We start from the raw sequence: 21,046 nt of genomic DNA, 5'->3' as shown, positions 1-21,046 counted from the left end.
AAACATAGCTTGTACTTGAAAAATGAATATTGACTTTAAGATCTTTCTATATTTTATTTATTGAGTTTGAGTCACTAAATCTCTATCAGAACAGAGTAAAAGTAAAGTAAGTTAATAAAACCCAGTCAGACAAAAGTAACTTTTGTCCATGAACATTCTCACACAGCTATTATACAGGACCACAAATACTAAATCCTGGTAAAAACCAAGTTTGCCAAGGCTAGTAAGCAAAGAATACTTACATCATCAGTGATTTTTTGTGCTCCATGAATTTCATACAGTTGTAGCTGTTTTTCAAACAGTTGGGCAATAGCTCTATGAACAAGCTCATATTGCTCCTATTAGAAAGAGAAATGATAAACAGGAGACAATGAAAACACCAGAGAAAACATTTTTGGAAACATAATTTATGAAGAAAAAAAAATCAACTATACCTTTGTTTGTACTGCAGAGTGCCTTTGCGTTCTCATTTCTTGTATTAAATTAAATACATTAAATTCCTCTGGAATTTTCTAAAACAAAGAATTTAACCATGTAACTATAGACAATGTCAGAAAATAGTAAAAAAAAAAAAAAAAAACCCAAGTTTTCACACAGATCTTATGAACATGCTGGACAACTGCAGACATTTACTGTGAACTACCTATCAGACACGGATGGCACTATGGACAAAGTTCATCCGATCCTCAGTAGTCACATTGCAGAGCGTGACTACAGTATACAGGGAATACGAGGCCATGACAAACTATGATGTGATGAGTAGAAATTAAATAGTTACGAAGGGGCTGAGAAGAAGGCTGAAGTCCTAAAGTGCTCATGTAAGTGTGAGGACCCGAGTGCAGCTCCTCAGTTCCCACACCAATGCCAGGGGTAGAGTTTGAAACCCTAGTGCTGGGGGAGCAGCCGTCCTAGCTAAGTCAGTGAAATTCAAGTTTACTAAGAAACATTATCTCAAAAATATGGTGGTAAATGAGCCAGGAAGACAGTTGATATCAACCTTGACCACACATGCAAGTGCACACACCTGTGCACACATGAACACATACATATACCATATATACATGCATGTGAACACACACAAATTTGAGTAAAAGGTTATTCTGTTAAATGAAGGAGATATATACAACCATGGGAGACTGATTATTTGGAGAACTAAGAAACTGAATATGGATATGAAATACATTGAGCATGGTGATATGTCTACATATAAGGTAAGGTTACTGGAAATCAGACTGTAAATATAATAAAGAATTTGACTTCACTCTCTAGGCCACTGTGTCCTTAGACATTCTGTTAAGTTTCCTTTCCAGGTGATGACTGTAGAACCACCTGGATAACACCTGTACATTTCAAACTGAGATTACAATCACTGAGATACATACTCCTGCCAACTACTTCTCCATGAAAGATGACAACAATCTGAATGATCAAGTGGGGACTACAATTGAAAAATACAACTTTAACCATGTTTCAAACAAATATTTTAAATTTTTCCCCAAATTTTGTTTGCTGGTATTAATTTAAGTATCTCTTCTTTTTCCAATTTAATTTTTGACTTTAAAAATACTTATTTATTTGTATTTTATGTGTTTTTGATTACATGTATGTATGTGCACCAAGTGCTTGCCTGATGCCTGCAGAGGTCAGAAGGCACTGGATACCCTGGACCTGAAATTATGTGCCCCCATGTGGGTCCTGGAACTGAACTCTGGTCCTGTGTTAAGAGCAGCAAATGCTCTTTACTGCTAGGCCATGAATCTAGTCCCATAGTTTTTTATTTTTATGGTAAAAGTGAGATCCAGGCACAGTGGCACATGGCTTTAATCCCAGAACTTGGGAGCCAGAGGCAGGTGGACCTCTGCGAGTTTGAACTACATAGTGAGTTCTAGACAGTCAGAGCCACACAGTGAGACCCTGTGCTTCAAAACAAACAAAAATCTGAGAGAATCCTAGTGAAGTTTCTTATTAAAAATTTTCCTATTAGGGAAAGGTTTTGAGGAATAAAAAAATGAAATTTAATCCTACAGAGATTCCTCAAGAATTATTTAAAACTTGTTCATATATTGCCCCCCTCCCCAGGTGGGACACAGGTACAAAGGCAGGGAAAAAAAGAAAAGAGACAGGAGGTAAAAAGAAAACCGAACATTGTAATTGACTATGTTTTACAAAATGCTGACTGATATACTCCTAGAAAATTTCAAGCTATGGAAGATTAAGTTTGCCTCTAACACAGAGAAAATGAACACAGTACAGACAGCAAAAGAAATACATATACACACAGAGAAAGAGCTCTTACAGACTGTTATGTCTTCCACAACATCAAACACAATTTATGGAAAAAAGAAGAAGTAGAAACAACAATGCCAACGGACACCGTAACAACTAAAATCCCACAGACAGTAAATTACAGAGCAGAATTTTATTCTAGGCACTTTGGTCTCATAGTCAGCACTACAGGTGAAAATATTTAATAAATACAGTTCATTTCCATCAGGTTAATTATAATTTGCCCCCCCCCCCCCCATGGAATATAGGAACTATCTGGCAGGAGAAAGAAGAAGTCAAGCACGGCACTGACTTGGTCAGAATCTTTATCTGAAGCTCACGTAGAGCCATCTCCCTGATGCAAGTGGTATTCATTTAGTGGAAAACAAACCCTGCCCTGGCATCCAGTCCAAAACCTCAGGCAGTGTGTAATGTTTATACTCACTATCTTTATTTACACGGTGAAACTAATCCTGGAGACATAATCTAAGAAAACATGCTGTAATTTTAACAGTTGATATTAATGTGAAGCTCAAAATATAACGTAATTGAATACAATGCTATATAAAAATCATTCTTACCCCAGCTTTTAGTAAGTTCCACGTGTAATCTATGGCACAAATAGCACCTGTTCTTCCACAGCCTGCACTAAAGATACAAAGTTTGAGAAAAAAACAACTTGATTTTTAAAAATAAAAGGCATATTTACATTCAGAAGCAAAAATCATTTAAGATATCATTGATGAAATTCTACTTAGTGAACAAAATACAAATGAAAGTACAGGAACAGCATTATCCTTAACATTAAAATTTGAATATTTAAAATTTTAATTCAAGGAATTTCTAACAGTAAGTGACTCACAGGAAAGCTGTAAGCCTTTAACTCTGTACCAGTAACAGCCCATAGAGATAAAGTTATTCTCAAAAGTTGTGAGCACAATAAAATGCTCAAGACGGCTTTATGTTTTGGCCTAGAGGAACCAATTATTTTAACAGGTATGGGAAGGAGAATGCTAAAAGACCTGGGAGTCAGCTTTAGAGCCAGCAGTAATGTCTGCAGCCCCCATCCTATAAACAAAGACAACAGACTACCCCAATCTCCTGAAGGAGGAGTAAGAGCTACATTTTTCAAAATGCTAATTAAGAGGGAAGCATTCTTGTAAATATACTCTAGAGCTGCGTGTGCTGAAACCTGCCTGTGCTGATAGAGCACATAAGCAGCTGAGGCAGGGGAGTGTTCGAGTCCCCAGCCAGTTTGAGAGGTTTTAAGAGCCTGTCTACAAACACACACACTACATTTCAAACAGACGCATTTTCGCTCTGTTTGTTGATGTGCTTAAGTTACTGCAGTTAACACTTCTGTTGTTTAAAAGCATTAAATAATCAATTTTTAAAACTAGAAAAATCCAACGGAAGTAGACTCAAAAACTATGGTTACTGACCAGATAACAGGACAGAATAGGAAATAATTTTAAATAACGTACAAAAAAAATCAAGTCAAAATAATTTCTTTATCTTTCAATTCCAGAACAAAACACTTTTCTATTTTAACCAGTTGACTACAACACACCACTGAACTAATTATGGAAAAATTGCTTTAATTCACAAATGTGTTAGATGATTCCCAAATTTCTACCAGCAAGCCACTTCTGAAGTAAGAGGCAGAAAGTAGTCCTCATCACTAATCATAAAACACCAGTTAGGTAAAAAAAACTTCAAAATTAAAATAAATAAAATCTTTTTAAAAAGAAATTAACCAATAAATCTCTTATGTCTGAAAATCAGGAGTCAAGTAGCTTTTATACTATTTGGAAATACACAGATTTATCTAATGAAATTCTACATTAGGTTTTGAAATATCCTACATGTTACTAACAATAAAATCATGACTATAGTGCAAAGCTACTGCAAACATTCTTCACAATCACTCCAACATTTATTCTTTTTAAAATTGTATTCTCCCTAACATTTTTATAGACATTATACACGTAGGCCTTAAAAATGAAGCTAAGGTGTGGTGGTTTGGATGAGATTCATATTTGAACACTTGGTCCCCAGTTGGTGGCACTTTGTATGTGGGGGTATATTATGGACCTTTAAGAAACAGAGCCTTGCTGGAGGAAGTATATTATTGGACGTGGGCTTTGAGTTATAGTCTTGCCTTACTTCCTGATACTGCTGCCATGTCTTTCCTAACATGTACTTTATCCCTCTGAAATTTAGGCTAAAGTAAACTATGTCTTCCTTAAACTGTTCTGGGGCACAGTGTTTTCTGACAGCAGCAGCAGCAGCAGCAGCAGCAGCAGCAGCAGCAGCAGCAGCAGAAAGTAACAACACAGTGGTGCGATTGTCCTTGTTTAACGCGCTGCTTACATGGCTTAGTGTCCTGCTTGGCTGTCCCTGGCTTTTGTTTGTTTGTTGGGGTTTTCTGTTGTTGCTCTTCCTCTTCCTCCCTCCCCTACTCTCATTCTGAGACACAGTCTCACTCTACAGCCCCTGGCCTCTACCTCATACAGTCTCTCAAGCAGTGAGAGTCTAGGCATGAGCCATGCTATCAAGTTCTTGAATACTGTTAAATTAAAACCAAGTCGGTTATGGTGGCTCATCCTTGCTTGCCATCCCAGCACTGAGGAGGAAGAGGTGAAAGTTCAAGGCTCACCTGGGCTCCTGAGACCCTGTCTTAAAAAATACTGATGGTCATCCAAATGAGCCACACATTTAAAAACCTTTCCAAAAAGGGTTGCAGCAAAGAGTTCTATCATAAATGTGACCCGGGGTGCACTGGAGTAGAAAGGTTGTCAGGTGAGACAGGGGACAAAGGAGTCACAGTATTTAAGGATGTAAAAATCACAGAAATGCTTAGGCACACAGTCTTAATTTCCCAGACATGGAAAATTAAGGCTATCTTCTGCCCAACTGGAATGTTCCTTCACTTTTCATTTTAAAAATTTCAAGGCTTATGAGTAGAAAAATAACCAGAAAATAAAACAGCTCAATGTGTTCAATTAAAAACAGATGGTTATCTTACTTAACACAATTAACCTCTAACCCACACATGGAACACAAAATTAGTTACTCCTTCAAAGATAAACAATGTCATATCCATTGCCCTAGAACTCGAAGGCTGGGGTGTACATGTCAAAATGATTAATTTTGCAAAAAGTAATTGGAATTTAAACATTACCTGAAAAGATTGAAAACATTTCTATAAAGCAGTTGAATATATATATATTATATATATATATATACACACACATACACACACACACACACACACACACACACACACACACCCCTAAACTTAAGACTACTAAGGGGGCAAATCATTATTTAGTTTTAGGTAATGCTATAGAGCACAATTTAATGAAGTTGTCCAGTCCACATGTACCAACAGTTTATATTTAACTTAATACAAAAATGCTAGGCCAGGTATCATGGCATATACCTGTAATCCAAGCAGGGGAGGAGAGGGAAGGAAGAGTAGTCTTGGCTGTTGAACAAGTCTGATGCCAGCCTGGCCTACATAAGACAAAAAACCTTGGGAGACTGGCATATTTAACAGTAAGTGAATGCCACTCACCACAATTTCTTAAAGGGGGAGGGGAAGAATGCTGGTTTCATGCTCTGCTAACGATTTCAGGCAGTTTAAAACTGTAATTTCATGGTATGACAGGCCGTGGGACAGACATGGAGGCTTGCTCCTCAGGAGTAAACAACACTGAAAGTTTTGTCACTTGGAAAACACCTTATAACCTAAAGTGTAAGAGCTCTGAAATGGGGGTGTATCTTACAAATGACATCTTTACTGTGTAACTGGCAATGATTTGTCTTTTAAATTCTCGCGTTTAATAAGTGTAAGATAATTAACTTTTCCTTGTTTTTAAAGATAGTCTTACTAGGTAGCCCTGACTGGCCTTGGACTCTTGAGATTCTCTTGTTTCAGCTTCCTTGGTTTTGAGATTATAGCCATGTTCACCACACCCAGCACTTGTTTGGACATCAATGGTATCTCAAGCCAGTAAGACCATTTCTCTGCATATCTATATACATTTGTTAAAGACTGAGGCTTTATCACTCAGGAAAATTTGCCTGACATTGATCATATGGGGAATATGACGATGTTTTACTGTAACATTTAGACAGTCTATTAACTAGATTAGATTGTATCAATTCACAGGGCCTCAAACATACTATAAGAGGGCTAAGAAAGCTCAAGATATAATACATCAAATTAATGTAGAAATAAAACTTTATTTCACAACCAACTTAAGCACTGTACTTCTCTACATTTAGAAAATCCTTTTGTACCTGCAATGAATACAAATAGGCACATCTTCATGTTCTTGGTATTTCCTCATCAAGCTTATCATGTCCAGGATAGAGTCAAACGATGAAGGAACATCATGGTCTGGCCAGTTCACATAATGAAACTGATAGAGCCGACGAGACTCCTTCATAAAAGATGAATTCAGTAATTAGAAAAACATATTTACAAACTTCTAAGCTATGTATTTCATTTAACTATCATTTCTAAGATACCTTTAAAAATCAAATAAACAATAGCCTCCATTTACTGACTACTTACCATATACCCAGTACTGAGGATGTTTCCTATGTAACAACTTACTTAGCTTCCACAAGGAAGGTGGTGCTCATGCCATCTCTATTTTATAGGTAAGGAAATTCAGACACAGTAACCTGCCTAATGTTTTATAGGATATAACAAATGCAGGCTCCAACCTAGGTGGTATTAACATATGTAACATGCTCTTTACCTATTATATTTTATAACATACTCTTTAATCCACACTATGAAATTGATGATATATAATTTTTAGAGTTCATTAGAGTTAGAGGATCAAAAGAATATCCTGAAAAAGAAGAAGAATGTCCAACTCCAAATTCACTTTCTCACTATAGATTGTTGGTTCTCTATTTGTGGTCTAGCAAACTATCTGTCTCCTCTCAACCCTTTGGGGGCAACTGGGATAGAAACAGGGGAGGTTTGTTTTCAGAATAATGCTAAGATTTTACTTTCCTTTTCTTTCAACCAGATAATGTATGTATTCCATGTCTTTAATTTTTTCCAAATTTTAATTTTACAGTAAGTAATGAAAGCAATACCCACATAAATCAATGATCCAAAGAAGCCTCAGTAACTCTTTCATTTATGTGTGTGTACCTTGTGCCCACTGGTGGCAAAAGAGGGCTTTGGATCTTCTGAAAGTGGAGTTATAGAGTTGTGAGACACCACATTGGGCTGGAAAGTAACCTGGGTCCTCTCAAGAGCAGCAAGGGCTCTTAGCCTCTGAGCAGTCTCTCTAGCCCCACAACAACTTTTAAGATTGCTTAGTCTAGATGTCAACAGGAAGAACAAAGCTTGGAATTCAGTTCCAATATTCAAGTTCTGTATCTGTCATTTACTAAGTAGGCAAGTTATTTCACTTCTCAAATCTCCTTTATCTGTGTCTATATGCAATACACACTTTTATAGTTAGGACAACTGATTTATCTGATACACATGTAGAAGATACTAACTAAAGATAAAATGTGCAACTTAAATATAATAAGTGACTCAACTAAAAGGATATGACTAGTAATGTCAGGGAGAAGGACAAATATGGGTGGTAGCTTGTCAAAAGAAAGCAGGTAGGCTCACAAAGGAATTGGGAAGAATGAGGTATCTCATGACCAAGTTAGACTAACAAAAACAGATGAGAAAAAAGTTGAGAAGCATTTTTCCAATATCCTTTTAGACATGTCTGGTTTATTCCCTGAGAAATTATCATTTTGTTTGGCTCTGAAACATTTAAATCAATACCCTGAGGTAAATATAATTTAAATCTAAATGACAATTTACTTTTTTTATTTCTTACATTGCTGGGGATTGAACCCTTGTGCCTGTTAGACTAAGGTCTCTAGCACTGAACTATATCCCAGCCTCTAAATGAAAATTTAGTTTTGTCTCTAAAAAATTGTGAATACAACTGAGTAATAAGTAAGTGATGCTATAATCTGTCTATTGTTAATAGAAGAAAACTATTTGCAACGAAGAAAGCACAATTATCCTACGGAGAAAATTTAATTTGTCCTAAGTAAATTAAAATTTACATTATTTTATTATGCAACTTGATAAGCATAAGGCTCAGGTACTAAGTAAAGTGCATAATAGCAAGACTGAGACTCAGAGCCAGAAGGGGAGGGAAGGGAGAGGGAGAGATGGGGGGAATGAGTATGAGTGGGAACAGGCACTCCTTTTCTACAATGGGAATTGCTTACATTTTGAAACTCAAGTGAAAGTGTTCGAATGAAGTAGTCTGTTCTTGCTTGCTCATTTTCCTAAAAGGAGAAAAATTTGTCCATCAGTAAAAACACTAAAATGAAAAAGCATACATATCAAAACAAAATAATTAAAAGTACACAATCTAAAATTAACATTTAGAATTTTGGACATATCTAATAATTATTTTAAAAATCTAAAAGTCATCCACTTAAGTTTTTCAGTAGTGCTAGGATCTGAGCTCAAGGCCTTGTGCATGCTAGGATAAACATACACTGGGCTATAGCCTCTGCTTCCTAGTGTTCTAACTCTTAGAGGCTTTAAAAAGGGTCTATTAACTGATTATTTAATCATGACTTTAACAGAATATAGCAAAGTAGAATCCTCTCCAGAACAATGCTTTCAAAACAATCCAAAAAGAATGTCACGCCTTAATGTTTGCCACTGCACCCGATTTTCAGCCATGCCTTCTCAACTGTCAATTTAAATACACAGCCAAGAGGGAAAGAGGGAAGAAAACTCGAAGTCATTGTTCTTATTGTCGTTATAGGAACCATGAACAACTGTAAGTCTGATGCCATCTTTCAGCTAGAGCATTAGAAGGAACTCTGTTTTTGTCTGTTGCTGAGTTCTTTTTGCCTTGTTAACTGTAACCACAGACAGCTTAGGTCAGTCATTAACAAGAATACTATATGCTAATTAATGATATAGACATCCAATACTATTCTAGAATGGGAACTTACTTTTTACTTATTGTTTTAATTTATCCTGGAAGTTGCTCAGCAGACCATGCTGGCCTCAGCATCAGTCTGCTGTCATGACTGTGACACCTCCCCCCGCCCCACAAAGGCATGTGCTACCACGCCCAACCTTTTTTTCAAATATTGTTAAGAGGAAAGTGTATTTTACTTTTCAGAAGGAGTCAAGAAGCCAGCATGGCAGCTCATGCCTGTCACCCCAGCACTTGAAGACTAGGGGAGACTGCCCCTAGAGAGCAGAGATCTCGTGGGAAGATTGCTTCGAGTCTGAGGCAGGCTTGGCTACATATGCAACAAAAGGATTTGTAAAAAGCCTGGTGGGTGAGAGCAGACACCTACATTTTAGGGTTCATGTCAAATTACCTGCTGTAAGGAATAATCCTCACTTTTAGGATAGCAATTCTCAAGTTTACCTTTATACACAATTTTAAAATGTGGGGAAGGATAATAGGAAAGGTTAATATGCCAGACTATACCCCAGTTAACAATGTTGTTTCCCATTTATTTCATTAGAAGTGAGTATACCAATTTTCAGAGATAATTTGATCAAGGTTACATAATTATTATCAAGAGATATAAAAAGACTAACAGAATCAACAAAAACAAGGAAAACCTAACAGTTGTAAAAGTCATTTCCAAAGCTGCTAAATTTAAAAGCAGAATAACACAGAATTGAATCCCAGGCTTGCAACAGCCTGAGTTCATACCATATATCAACTTATTGTCCATCAGTCTACAATGCAAATTTTCTGATTAAATCATGTATATAAAAAGAGGTACTGTGGAGGCTTCTTCCCTACTGTCTAGCTTTTATAATGCAGGAAGGTGATATTCATTCAGATTGGTAGAGTCTCACCCAGCTATAAACTGTGAGCTACAATAACAACTGACCTGGCAATATATGCCTGGTGATGTCATTATGACATGAATGTTACAGGACCCCTTTCACTGAACTAAAGCTTTCTCCACAGGATAGAACTCATGCCTGACACTGGGAACTAGAACTATGGCAGGATAGGTCCTATTCCCTAAGGGAGAAACCACTTCTATGATTTTGCTAAATGGATAAACTGCTTTCCAAATACTGATCTTTATATAACTGATCAGTGCCATTCTCAACCCTCAAGAAGCTTCTTTTTGCAGTAGATGGAGGTTAATATAGAAACTCTCCTGTTGTTGCTTTTTGCTTTTTTTGAGACAGGGTTTCTCTACATAGCCCTGGCTGTCCTGGAACTCGCTTTACAGACCAGGCTGGCCAGCTTCTCAAGAGATCCACTTGCCTCTGCCTCCTGAGTACTGGGATTGGAGGTGTGCGCCACCATCCCAGCTAATACAGAAACTCTTAACTGATTAAAGAGAGGAGATTAAATGACTATAGAGTACTCATCCACAAACGGGACATCTATATCACAGCCCCTCCCCACAAGGCTCAAGAACCACTGTAGACAAGGAAAAACAAGAAGATTCTAAGCGCCAAAGGTTGGAGAAGACTGCTATGAAACTGTTTTCTGGATTTAACAGGGCTACTGCACATGGAAATTCATAGTAGCTATAGTTCCCTGCACAAGATAAAGCCAATCAAAATTCCAGTATGGATGGAAGAGGGGCATATACAACCCCACTCCAAGGAGAGGGGTTACTGGCAGCTGTTGGTTGCTGAGCAAGGGACAGTTAACTTTCTTTAGGGGTGTGGCTGCTCTAGCAGATGGCCATACACCACTTGTACCAATTAGACTCAGTGGATTAAAGGAAGGTCATGAAATTAGGGGGGGAGAGATAGTCGGTGGGTTTGAGGAGTTGGAAAATGAGGCAGGGATGGAGCTGACCAAAATATATTGTATTCATACATGAAAATCTCAATACACACACACACACACACACATATATACATATATATATATTTTTGGTTTTTCGAGACAGGGTTTCTGTGTAGCTTTTGCGCCTTTACTGGAACTCACTCTGGAGCCCAGGATGGCCTCAAACTCACAGAGATCCGCCTGGCTCTGCCTCCTGAGTGCTGGGATTAAAGGCACGCACCACCACCACCTGGCTCAAAGTATAAATTTTTAAAACAAATAAAAATAGGTACTTACACAAGAAATTCTAAATGGTGCAAATGTTATAGGATCTTCTCCATACAAAGGCCAATAGCGCTCACACTTTTTCTGTTGTTCAAAAAAGATAAATAGAAAGTAAGTCAGTAACTGTATGATATTTCTTAAGCTTTTATAAATGCTTTGTGTCTAGGGTTAAGAAGAAAGAGCATTGCTTGGTGTAAGAAGCATTTTGCCACTGCTAATTATACTATTCTATTGGCTTTGTGCTAATTAAGAGTGATTTTCACCATCTATACAATGAGGTCATTAATGAAATTAAAAAGAGAAATTCTAAACTTTAGCAGTATTTAAGAAAAACACTAGATCAGCTGGGTGGTGGTGGGGCATGCCTTTAATCCTAGCACTTGGGAGGCAGAGGTAGGTGGATCTCTGCAGTTCTAGGTCATCCTGGTCTACAGAGTGATTTTCAGGACAGCCAGGGTTAGACAGAGAAACCATGTCTTGAAAAACAAAAACAAAACACTAGATGAACAAAATTTAAATTTCCAACTATAATCAAATAATAGTAAAGAATATTAACATTTATATAGAAAATTTGATTAGTCTTCAATTTTTAGATTTTATTATGTTTATTTTCTGTCCCAACATTACTTAATACTAGTAAACAAAATTATTTCCAAGGAATAAAAGAAATTAGTTAAAATATGGCTTCTCCATTATTTATGACATGTATACAACAAAGATTTACCTTGCTTCTGTAGCACATCTCTTAATGAAAAATTTAATAGTCATTTTTTAGAACTTTAATATAAAGAACTTCAAATAAATACACTACACAATGTATTCCTGAAGTCTGATTTGGGTGTCACATCTAGAGGTCAAACGCATTTAATTAAGTACTATTCTTTGTAACTAGATTACCATCTTTCACAGCGACACTTTCAGGACTGATGCTGTAGGATATCCCCTGGTATGAAATAAAGCATCACTCTACACAACATCAGCTACAAATGAAAGCAATGGGAAGCTCAGTGACAAGTGTCTGCTAGTGTGTGTAAGGTCTGGGTCCAATCTGAGCATTACCAAAAAATAAACCAAGCAAACATTTTCTTTTCTGAACTTTGAAAATAGTATAAACAAAAGCTGGGAGTAATGGCGCACACCTTTAGTCCCAGCACTTGGGAAGCAGAGGCAGGAGATCTCCAAGTTTGAGGTCAGCCCAGTCTACAAAGCAAGTTTCAGTACAGTCAGTGCTACACAGAAAAACCCTGTCTTGAAAAACTAAAACAAACAAACAAACAAAACAAAACAGAGAGAGAGAGAGAGAGAGAGAGAGAGAGAGAGAGAGAGAGAGAGAGAGAGAATAGTATAAACAAGTGGTGGTGGGGCTGGGGGAGGGTTCAATGAGTATGGGTACTTCCTATGCAAACATGAGAACCTGTGTGAAGTAAGGTATAATGATATCCATCTGTCACCCCAGCATTGTGGGGAGGAGACAGAATTCTGGATGCTTAACGGCCAGCCAGTCTAGGTGAAATGAGCTCCAGGGTTAGTGAGAGACCTGATCTCAAACAAGGAGAGGGAGGGAGCAAGGGAAAGACAAATACAGACTGGATATGGACCTCTAGTTTTTCACACTCACATACATATCTGACTGTACCTGCACACATGTACATGTATGTATGTAAAGACTCATGGACACATACACACATATAGGGAGAGACTGGTTTTTGCAGAGACTAATCAGAACATTCATGCTTTTTTTTTTTTTTTTTTTTGAGACAAGGTCTTATACAGATTTGACTGGCCTTGAACTCATTATGTAAACCAACCTGGCCTCAAATTTGTGGCAAGCTTCCCACCTCTGCCTCTCAAGTGTTGGCATTACAGGTGTATGACACCATATGCAGCTTAAGCTGTCATTATCAGAATTGCTTTGATATGCTTATTTGTTCAATTTTGTTAATATTTCAAAAATTACTTTCTAGACAATGAACTGTTTGACTTAGGTACCATGAAACATTTGAAAATTGCAAATAACAATATACAATCATTTTTAGTAAATGTACTTCTGAAATACAGAAAGATGTCTGTGCTTTAGAGGCCATTTTGCTCCATGTATTGTATAAAATAGCAGAGCATATAACAGAAGTTTATACCCTCCTTTAACTACTTGGGATCAGATTACTGTGAAGTAATAAATGATTAGGAACTTCTAGCCCCCAAAATACAGTGTGTTAAGCCATATACATACCCTTCCCATCTCAAATTCTCGACAGGCCATTACGATGATCTAAAAAGGAGTTGGGGTGGGAAATAAAGAATGCATTAGTTAAAAACAGTTTTACTTTTAAAAACAAAAACAAATGTCAATAATTATCTTTACCCTGAGCAAAAGTATACTTGGTCTATATTCAAAAGTAGCTTTAATGTTAACAGCGTAGTATAGAAGTTGAGAAACCATCCAGTTGCTAAGAGGCTGCTCATCCAGAGGACCTGGTTTCAGTTCCCAGAGCCCACATGGTGGCTTGCAACTATCTGTCCAGATGGTCCGATGCCCTCTTCTGACTCTGCAGGAAACTGCACACACATAAAACAAACATACATGCAGGCAAACACACTTAAACGTAAATAAAATCTCAAGAGTAAGTATAGGATAATGAGACTATCTTCTAAACAAGAACTACCTACACAGCAATAAGTAAGTGATGTCATTTAAAATGACTTATTTTGTTTGGATTAAGCTGTAAATCTGACTTATTTCTTACTTTTGAATTAAACAAAAGGACTGCTGGGGTATTATTCACCTAACTTAGTATTACTCTTCACCAAATAATACAGTACATTTAAATGTAACCTTTCTAAAGGTTGAACATATTAAAATTATCAGCCTCTAAATATAAGTTATACTCTAAATTTAAGTTATACTATCTGCTTCTTCATTTTGTAATAGTATTAAAATATAAAAGTTGAAAGATTTCATAGTAAAATTATACATTATAGCCATTAAACTTTTATTTTAACTATCACTGTACTTTTTTATTCCTCTATCATCTTATTTGTAAATGCATTTCAATGCTTCAGTATGCAGCATGCACCAGTATACTCTCCCTAGATACCTCAGCATGCACATTATCTAGATCTCAATAATACGTTTAATACAGTATTTCCCTTGAAAATATGTAACAATGAAATACACAAATCTTAAGTGACCATTCTCCAAATTCTGACAAATGTGTACATCTGTGAAATCCAAACTTCTATCCAGATATATGTTCCCATTACCTACAAAATTTATTCCTGCTTTATATTTCATTTGAGCCAGGCAGTGGTGGCGCACCCTTTAATCCTAGCACTTAGGAGGCAGAGCCAGAGGGATCTCTGTGAGTTGAAGGCCAGTCTGGTCTACAGAGCGAGATCCAGGACAGGCACCAAAACTACACAGAAAAACCAAATCATTTGAAAGTGAAATTGACAGCAAACACTAAGTACTATTGTTATCCCATCCTCCTTTTATTGATCTCTCAAAGGGATAGTGGAGGATGCCAATGTGTTAGAATCATTGTAATAGATTCATGAGAGGAATGAGAACTCATTGTGACTGGGTTTCCACATCCATACAACAAATGTTGATTCCAATGATGATGCACAGTCCAACAGATGGGCTCTTTGTAGTATCCAACAATCACGTATTTCCTCACTTTCAAACTAAGGGCATACTATATTCCCTTTATTTAAAAAAGCCAAAGGAACTAAAATGCCAATAGTTTAGATATGTTTCCAACTGAATGAGCTGGGGTGGGTAGACAGGTTCCTTAAATTCTTTTATACTTCAGTTAACAATTTATAGTTAATATATTTACATCTATTTTCCTAGGAAGAGGGACCCAAGAGAGTCTACTTCTAGAAAAGGTTAAAAGACATGGCTGTCATGGATGGAGGAGAGGCACACTGAGTTCCCACTCCTGGCTGAGGAGATGCTGACAATTGATGGCTGTTAGGGAGGGGGAAACAGTTTCTTCGTTTATTTTTTTTAATTAATTTTTAAAAAAATTTCATGTCTATGGATGGGTCTTTTGCCTGCATGTAGGTCTGTGCACTACGTGCATGTCTAGTGCCCACAGAAGTCACAAGAAGGCATTAGACCCCCCTGGAACTGGAGTTTTATAGGTGGTTGTGAGCCACCATGTGGGTCCTGGGAATCAAAACTAGGTCCTCCAGAACAGCCAGCGTCCTTAACTGCTGAGTCATCTCTCCAGCACCAAGTCAGTTTTCTTTGGTCACGGGTAGGCTCACCAGGTTTCAGTGGATGGCTCCATATTGATGTGTTTATGAGTAGCACTAAGTGAGCAAGACATTGGAAGGCTGATACAAAGGGGGATATCCAACAAGAGCTGGAGATGGGGATTAGACAGTAAATATGATGGAAATACATTGAATGCATATATTTCTCAGATAAAATTAAACATTATTTTTTTAAAACATGCCTATATTATTAATCATTTTGTTGGTCTATGGAAACATTAATCTTTTTTTAATGACTTTAAAGTTATTCAGTAGCTATATCATTGGTTATTGACTTAAGACAAGACAAGATTTAAATTGTAGGCACACTTTTCTTTTCTTTTCTTTTTTTTTTAAATGTACATTGGGGTTTTGCCTGCATATATATATGTCTGTGTGAGGATGCCAGATCCTTTGGACCTAGAGTTACAGAGAGTTATCAGCTGCAATGTAGGTGCTGGGAATCAAACTTGGGTCCCCTGGAAGATCAGCTAGTGCTCTTAACCGCTGAACCATCTCTTCAGCTCTGCACACTTTTCTTAAAATATTTGAACCTGTTTATGAGAATTTAATGAACCTTCTTCAAAATTAGTTTTTGTCTTTTCCAGAAATGTCATTACACTTAAACCATTAATTATACCTAAAAAGTTGTTGTACTTCTTACTCAGAAGGATACCTAATGTTATTACATATTAGCGATCTCAAAAGCGACAATAAGTCACTTACCACAACATTGTATTCCCATATCATCCTCCAGAAGTCTATGACTGTATTCGCTAAAGGCCCTTGGGTCGCCACATATGCTTTTGGCCCATAGACGCCCTGAAAGGGTGAAAGATAAACTTCACATTTACTATGACTATCAAGTGTATTTCATAACTCAATTCATTAAGGTTTCAAGTTTTATTAGTAATGCTTTCATCTAAAGCCATTTTTTTTCACAGTGCATAAAACATGGCAAAATGTGCCCAATTCACTTCAGTTTTTGCTAATCAATATAGTACTTTATATTTACTGGATGTATTGTATACAATCAGTAATTAAATCACTTTGTACCAAGAACTAAAAACAAAATCTTGGGCATGGTGGTGCACGCCTTTAATCCCAGCACTCAGAAGCATGCAGATCTCTGTGATCTGTGAATTTGAGGCTAGTGTGGTCTGTATAGTGAGTTCCCTGGCTGTCCTGGAACTCAATATGCAGAGGGACTCTGTCTCATAAAATGACAACAAAAAATACATAGTCAAAAAAAATTAATTATAGCAGAAATACGAAAGCACAATTTAATTCTAAGAACAATACTAAAACTAGTTAGCAGTTCCTTCCATGGCTGCCTTAAGAGTCCATTCACAGCCTACTACAGGGCTTTGAAATAAGCTAAGAACAGATCAAACCAGACAGCCAACTAAGCAAATGAACTGGCATACACCTGAATCACTGTCCTAAGCATAGTTAAAAACTAGAACTCTTAACACACACATATATATATAAAGAATCTACATATTGACAGTATCTGAAATATAATACCTATTTTTGTTTAATCCATAAATTTTGTGTTTTATTGTAATAACTAAGTTTATTTTGTTAAAGGATTCTTTTTCTGAAACCATATTTGTTCAGCACTACAAAGACAATTATTAATTTTACCACTCTTACTATCTAACATTATCAACAAAATACCTATTAAAATATTTATGACTGCCAATACAAAAATCACTGAAAAGCTTTAATAGTTGTATAACTAGATCCAAAGCACAAAATAACCTATGAGAAATTTAAGCCTTTATTTAAACTCAGTCACACAGGACATTGCATCTCTTTCTTGGTAACAGTATAAACACATGACAGGCAGGGAATAGTAGAACAAGGTACGTATTAAACTGAAGGAGACTCTAAGGCAAGACAGGAAATCTCAAGTTCCAAGCCAGCCTGGGCCACATAAAGAAACTGTGTCTCAAATAAAGCAACTAGCTTATCACTTCAATACTTTTGATTCAAGACTGACTACAGTTACCTAACAAAATGACTATCACTTTATTATTCCATTTCTAAAAATATTTATTTATTTATTTATTTATTTATTTATTTATTATATATACAATGTTCTGCTTGCATGTATGCTTGCAGGCCAGAAGAGGGCACCAGATCTTATTACAGATGGTTGTGAGTCACCATGTGGTTGCTGGGAATTGAACTCAGGACCTCTGGAAGAATAGCCAGTGCTCTTAACCACTGAGCCATCTCTCTAGCCCCTATTATTTGATTTTTATCTACTTTTATTTATCTATGTATTTATTTATCTTGAGACAGTCACATTCTTTAGCTCAGGCTGGCTTTGAATTCAGTGCAATCCTCTGGCCTCAGCCTCCTGAATGTTGGAATTACAGGTATACGTCACCACATGTGGCTGAGTTATCATCACAAACAGTAACAATTACCAAAGATTCTTAAAATTTCTGTATATCTTATAAATTTAAATCAGTATTACCTAGTAATTTTAGTATTATTAATTTATCCTAAGAAACTGTTCAAAAGAACAGTATTTATTGTAATTTCATTACCAAGAAAAATTGGAAACTACCATATGGTTCAACAACATATAGGTTCACTTAAGCTCAAGGAACAACTTACAGTAGTATTTATAAGCTTTCAATTTATAAGCATGTAAAAACAGCACACAGAAAACTGTCTCTGCTATCTCCCCACCCCACCCCCACGCATAGTTTCATCTGTATATGGCTTAGGCGGCTAGAAGGAAAGCACGTAAGATGTACAAGGCAAGGGTTTTATTATTTATTTTCTTATTAGTACATGCTTCAATAAAATCTGTATATAGGAAGGCATTAAGTATAGCAAGGAAAAGTCCCTTCATTTTAATACGTACCTTAATAAAATTTGCATTGATATAGTCCGAATCTTGAGATGGAGTCTTCAAAGTCAACTTAACTCGGCTGTGGTCAACTACAAGACAAAAGATTATCATAACTTAGGTCCAGGTGGCATTGAAACATTTCCCTTTTCTGGCTTTTTGTGGCAGAGCTTCACAATGTAGCTCACAAAGGCACTGAACTGCTTTCAGCCACCAAGTGCTGGGATTACAAATGTATCACCACATTTACTTTAAAAAATAGAAAGTGAAGTTTAGGTGCCAAGAAGGTAAGTTTTAACATTATTTAACAAAAAGTAAACCTTTGAGAAAAGCAACACAAAATGTAAAAATTATCTCTGGAACTTTAAAAATAAAAAAAAAGTTAGGCATTGACCCAAATTAACTAGGGTTATTTTTGTTTTTTAATTTAAAGTTTGTCTTTAATCCCAGCACTTCACAAATAAAGGCAGGTGGATATCTGAGTTCCAGGCAACCTGGTCTACAAAGTTCCATCACATAGAGGGTTACATAGAGACTCTGTCTTAAAAGAAAATAATACAAAACACAATAAAACTCTATGAGTATGGGTGTTTTGCCTGCATGTATGTCTGTGTACATATGTGCAGTGCTCACACAAGTTAGGAACTACAGTTACAGAAGGCTGCGGTGTGAGTTGCCATGTGGGTGCTGGGGAACTGGACCCAGTCTTCTGGAAGAGCAACCAGTGCTTTTAACTGCTGAGCCATATCCCCAGCTCAAACCTCAGAACCTTTTAATTACTATTACTCAAGAATAGTTTTTATTAAGAAATCTACCTTTTCATATTTCACAAAAAATTATGAAAATAAGGTAACTATGACTAACAAATCAAAATACTAAAGTATGTCAGGATTGGACAAAAATTTAGAGATATAAGGAAAAGAATGCAATCTTTCTTTTACCTTACAATATCAGGACTCATTTTATTTCATTTGCATTGAGTTATGTAAATCCTTATTTATGTATGTATGTAATATATATAAAATTAATTTTATATATGTGTGTGTGCGTGTGCGTGTGTGTGGTTTTTCAAGACAGGGTTTCTCTGTGTAACAGCCTTGTCTGTCTGTCCTGGAACTTGCTTTGTAGACTAGGCTGGCCTTGAACTCACAGAGATCCACCTGCCTCTGCCCTGCCGGAACTAAAGGTAGGTGCCACCACGCCCAGCCAGTATTATTTATTTTGACAGGAGGGGACAGGAGATACTGAGGGACGTATGTGTCCCATGGAGTTAGCTTATCAGAGAACAAACTGTAGCAGTTGGTTCTCGCCTTCCACCATGTGGGTTCTGGAAATTGAACTTGGGTCATCAACTTGGTAGCAAGTACTGTAACTCACAGAGCCATCTTATCAGCCTTTATGTTGATTTAAAAGAATTTAAGACTAGGCATAATGGCTTATGCCTTTAATGCCAACATTTGGGGAGGCAGAAGCAGGAGAATCTCTGTGAGTTTGATTGAGGTCAGCCTGGTCTACACAACAAGATCCAGGCCAGCCAAGGATACATACTCTCTTTCAAATTAACAAAAACCCCAAACCTCATTAACCCAAAAAGTTACAATAAACATTTAGAAATGACTTTAAATTTAAACAAAGTTTGCAAAAATAGTGTCGAGTTACAACTACTTGCTTCTGAACTTCCTCTACTAGTAACAACTGTTTTGGAGGGTGGGAGTATTTGAATGGCTTTGAACTCATGATTCTTTGTACTCAGCCTCCTAAGTGCTGGGATTACAGGAATATGCCCCCATGCCTGGCTTAATACTAATATTTTATATAATCACAGCTTATCAAAGCCAGAAAATTCAGTTATAAAATTATTAAATAACAATTTTTAACCATTTTTCAAGATTACATATAGATTTATGTTTTTTCCTATGTCTCTTCCAATTATAAGTTTCCCTGATTTTTACCTATGACTGGGAGGGAATTATATTTTTTTTGAGAATACCACAGGACTGAGCGCTGGAGAGATGTCTCAGTACTTAAAAGCAGTTGCTCTTTAGAAGATCTCAGTGTGATTCCCAAGGCCCCTATCAGATGGCTTACAACCACCTCTAACTCCAGATTCAGGGGACCTGATGAACTCTGGCCTTCCTCTGGAACCTGCATGGATGTGGTGCACGTAAACTCACACAGGCACAAATGTGTGTACATGTTCACACAAATACATAAAAAAAAAAATCATAGAATTATGTTCATTCTTAATGCATAACATCATGGTTGAGGGCAGGATGGTTCATGACGTATATACATCTTGCTACTTGTAATTTAAAAAAAACCTTAGTCATCTGATTGATAAGGTATTAGAACTGCCTAATACTTAGTACCTTTTGATTAGAAAGGATAACACAATAAACTCTAACTATGACTATCACATTATAGCTTTCTAATCCATAGACAATAAATATGAAAACCAATCAACATACATAAAGATAAGTTAGAAATGGCAACAGCTATGAGTAAACTTCTGACTGAAATATTACAAGGACAA

The 21,046-nt window shown here is 36.7% G+C and overlaps 1 protein-coding gene across 1 annotated transcript in view; it reads right to left on the bottom strand.

The window, feature by feature from the left end:
* The window catches only part of Ptpn12 (protein tyrosine phosphatase non-receptor type 12), a 70,858-nt gene that overhangs the window by 20,626 nt on the left and 29,186 nt on the right, over nt 1-21,046 (bottom strand). The window contains 9 exon segments of the mRNA XM_059257243.1: nt 243-338; nt 435-512; nt 2,847-2,913; nt 6,574-6,716; nt 8,545-8,604; nt 11,397-11,468; nt 13,615-13,653; nt 16,371-16,466; nt 18,529-18,605. Coding sequence (XP_059113226.1) covers nt 243-338; nt 435-512; nt 2,847-2,913; nt 6,574-6,716; nt 8,545-8,604; nt 11,397-11,468; nt 13,615-13,653; nt 16,371-16,466; nt 18,529-18,605 — 728 coding nt within the window.

The sequence above is a fragment of the Peromyscus eremicus genome, chromosome 3 (assembly GCF_949786415.1).
Source record: "Peromyscus eremicus chromosome 3, PerEre_H2_v1, whole genome shotgun sequence".
Taxonomy (NCBI): Eukaryota; Metazoa; Chordata; class Mammalia; order Rodentia; family Cricetidae; genus Peromyscus; species Peromyscus eremicus.
Note: the sequence above shows the minus strand (reverse complement) of the source record. Positions and strands in the feature narration are given on the sequence as shown.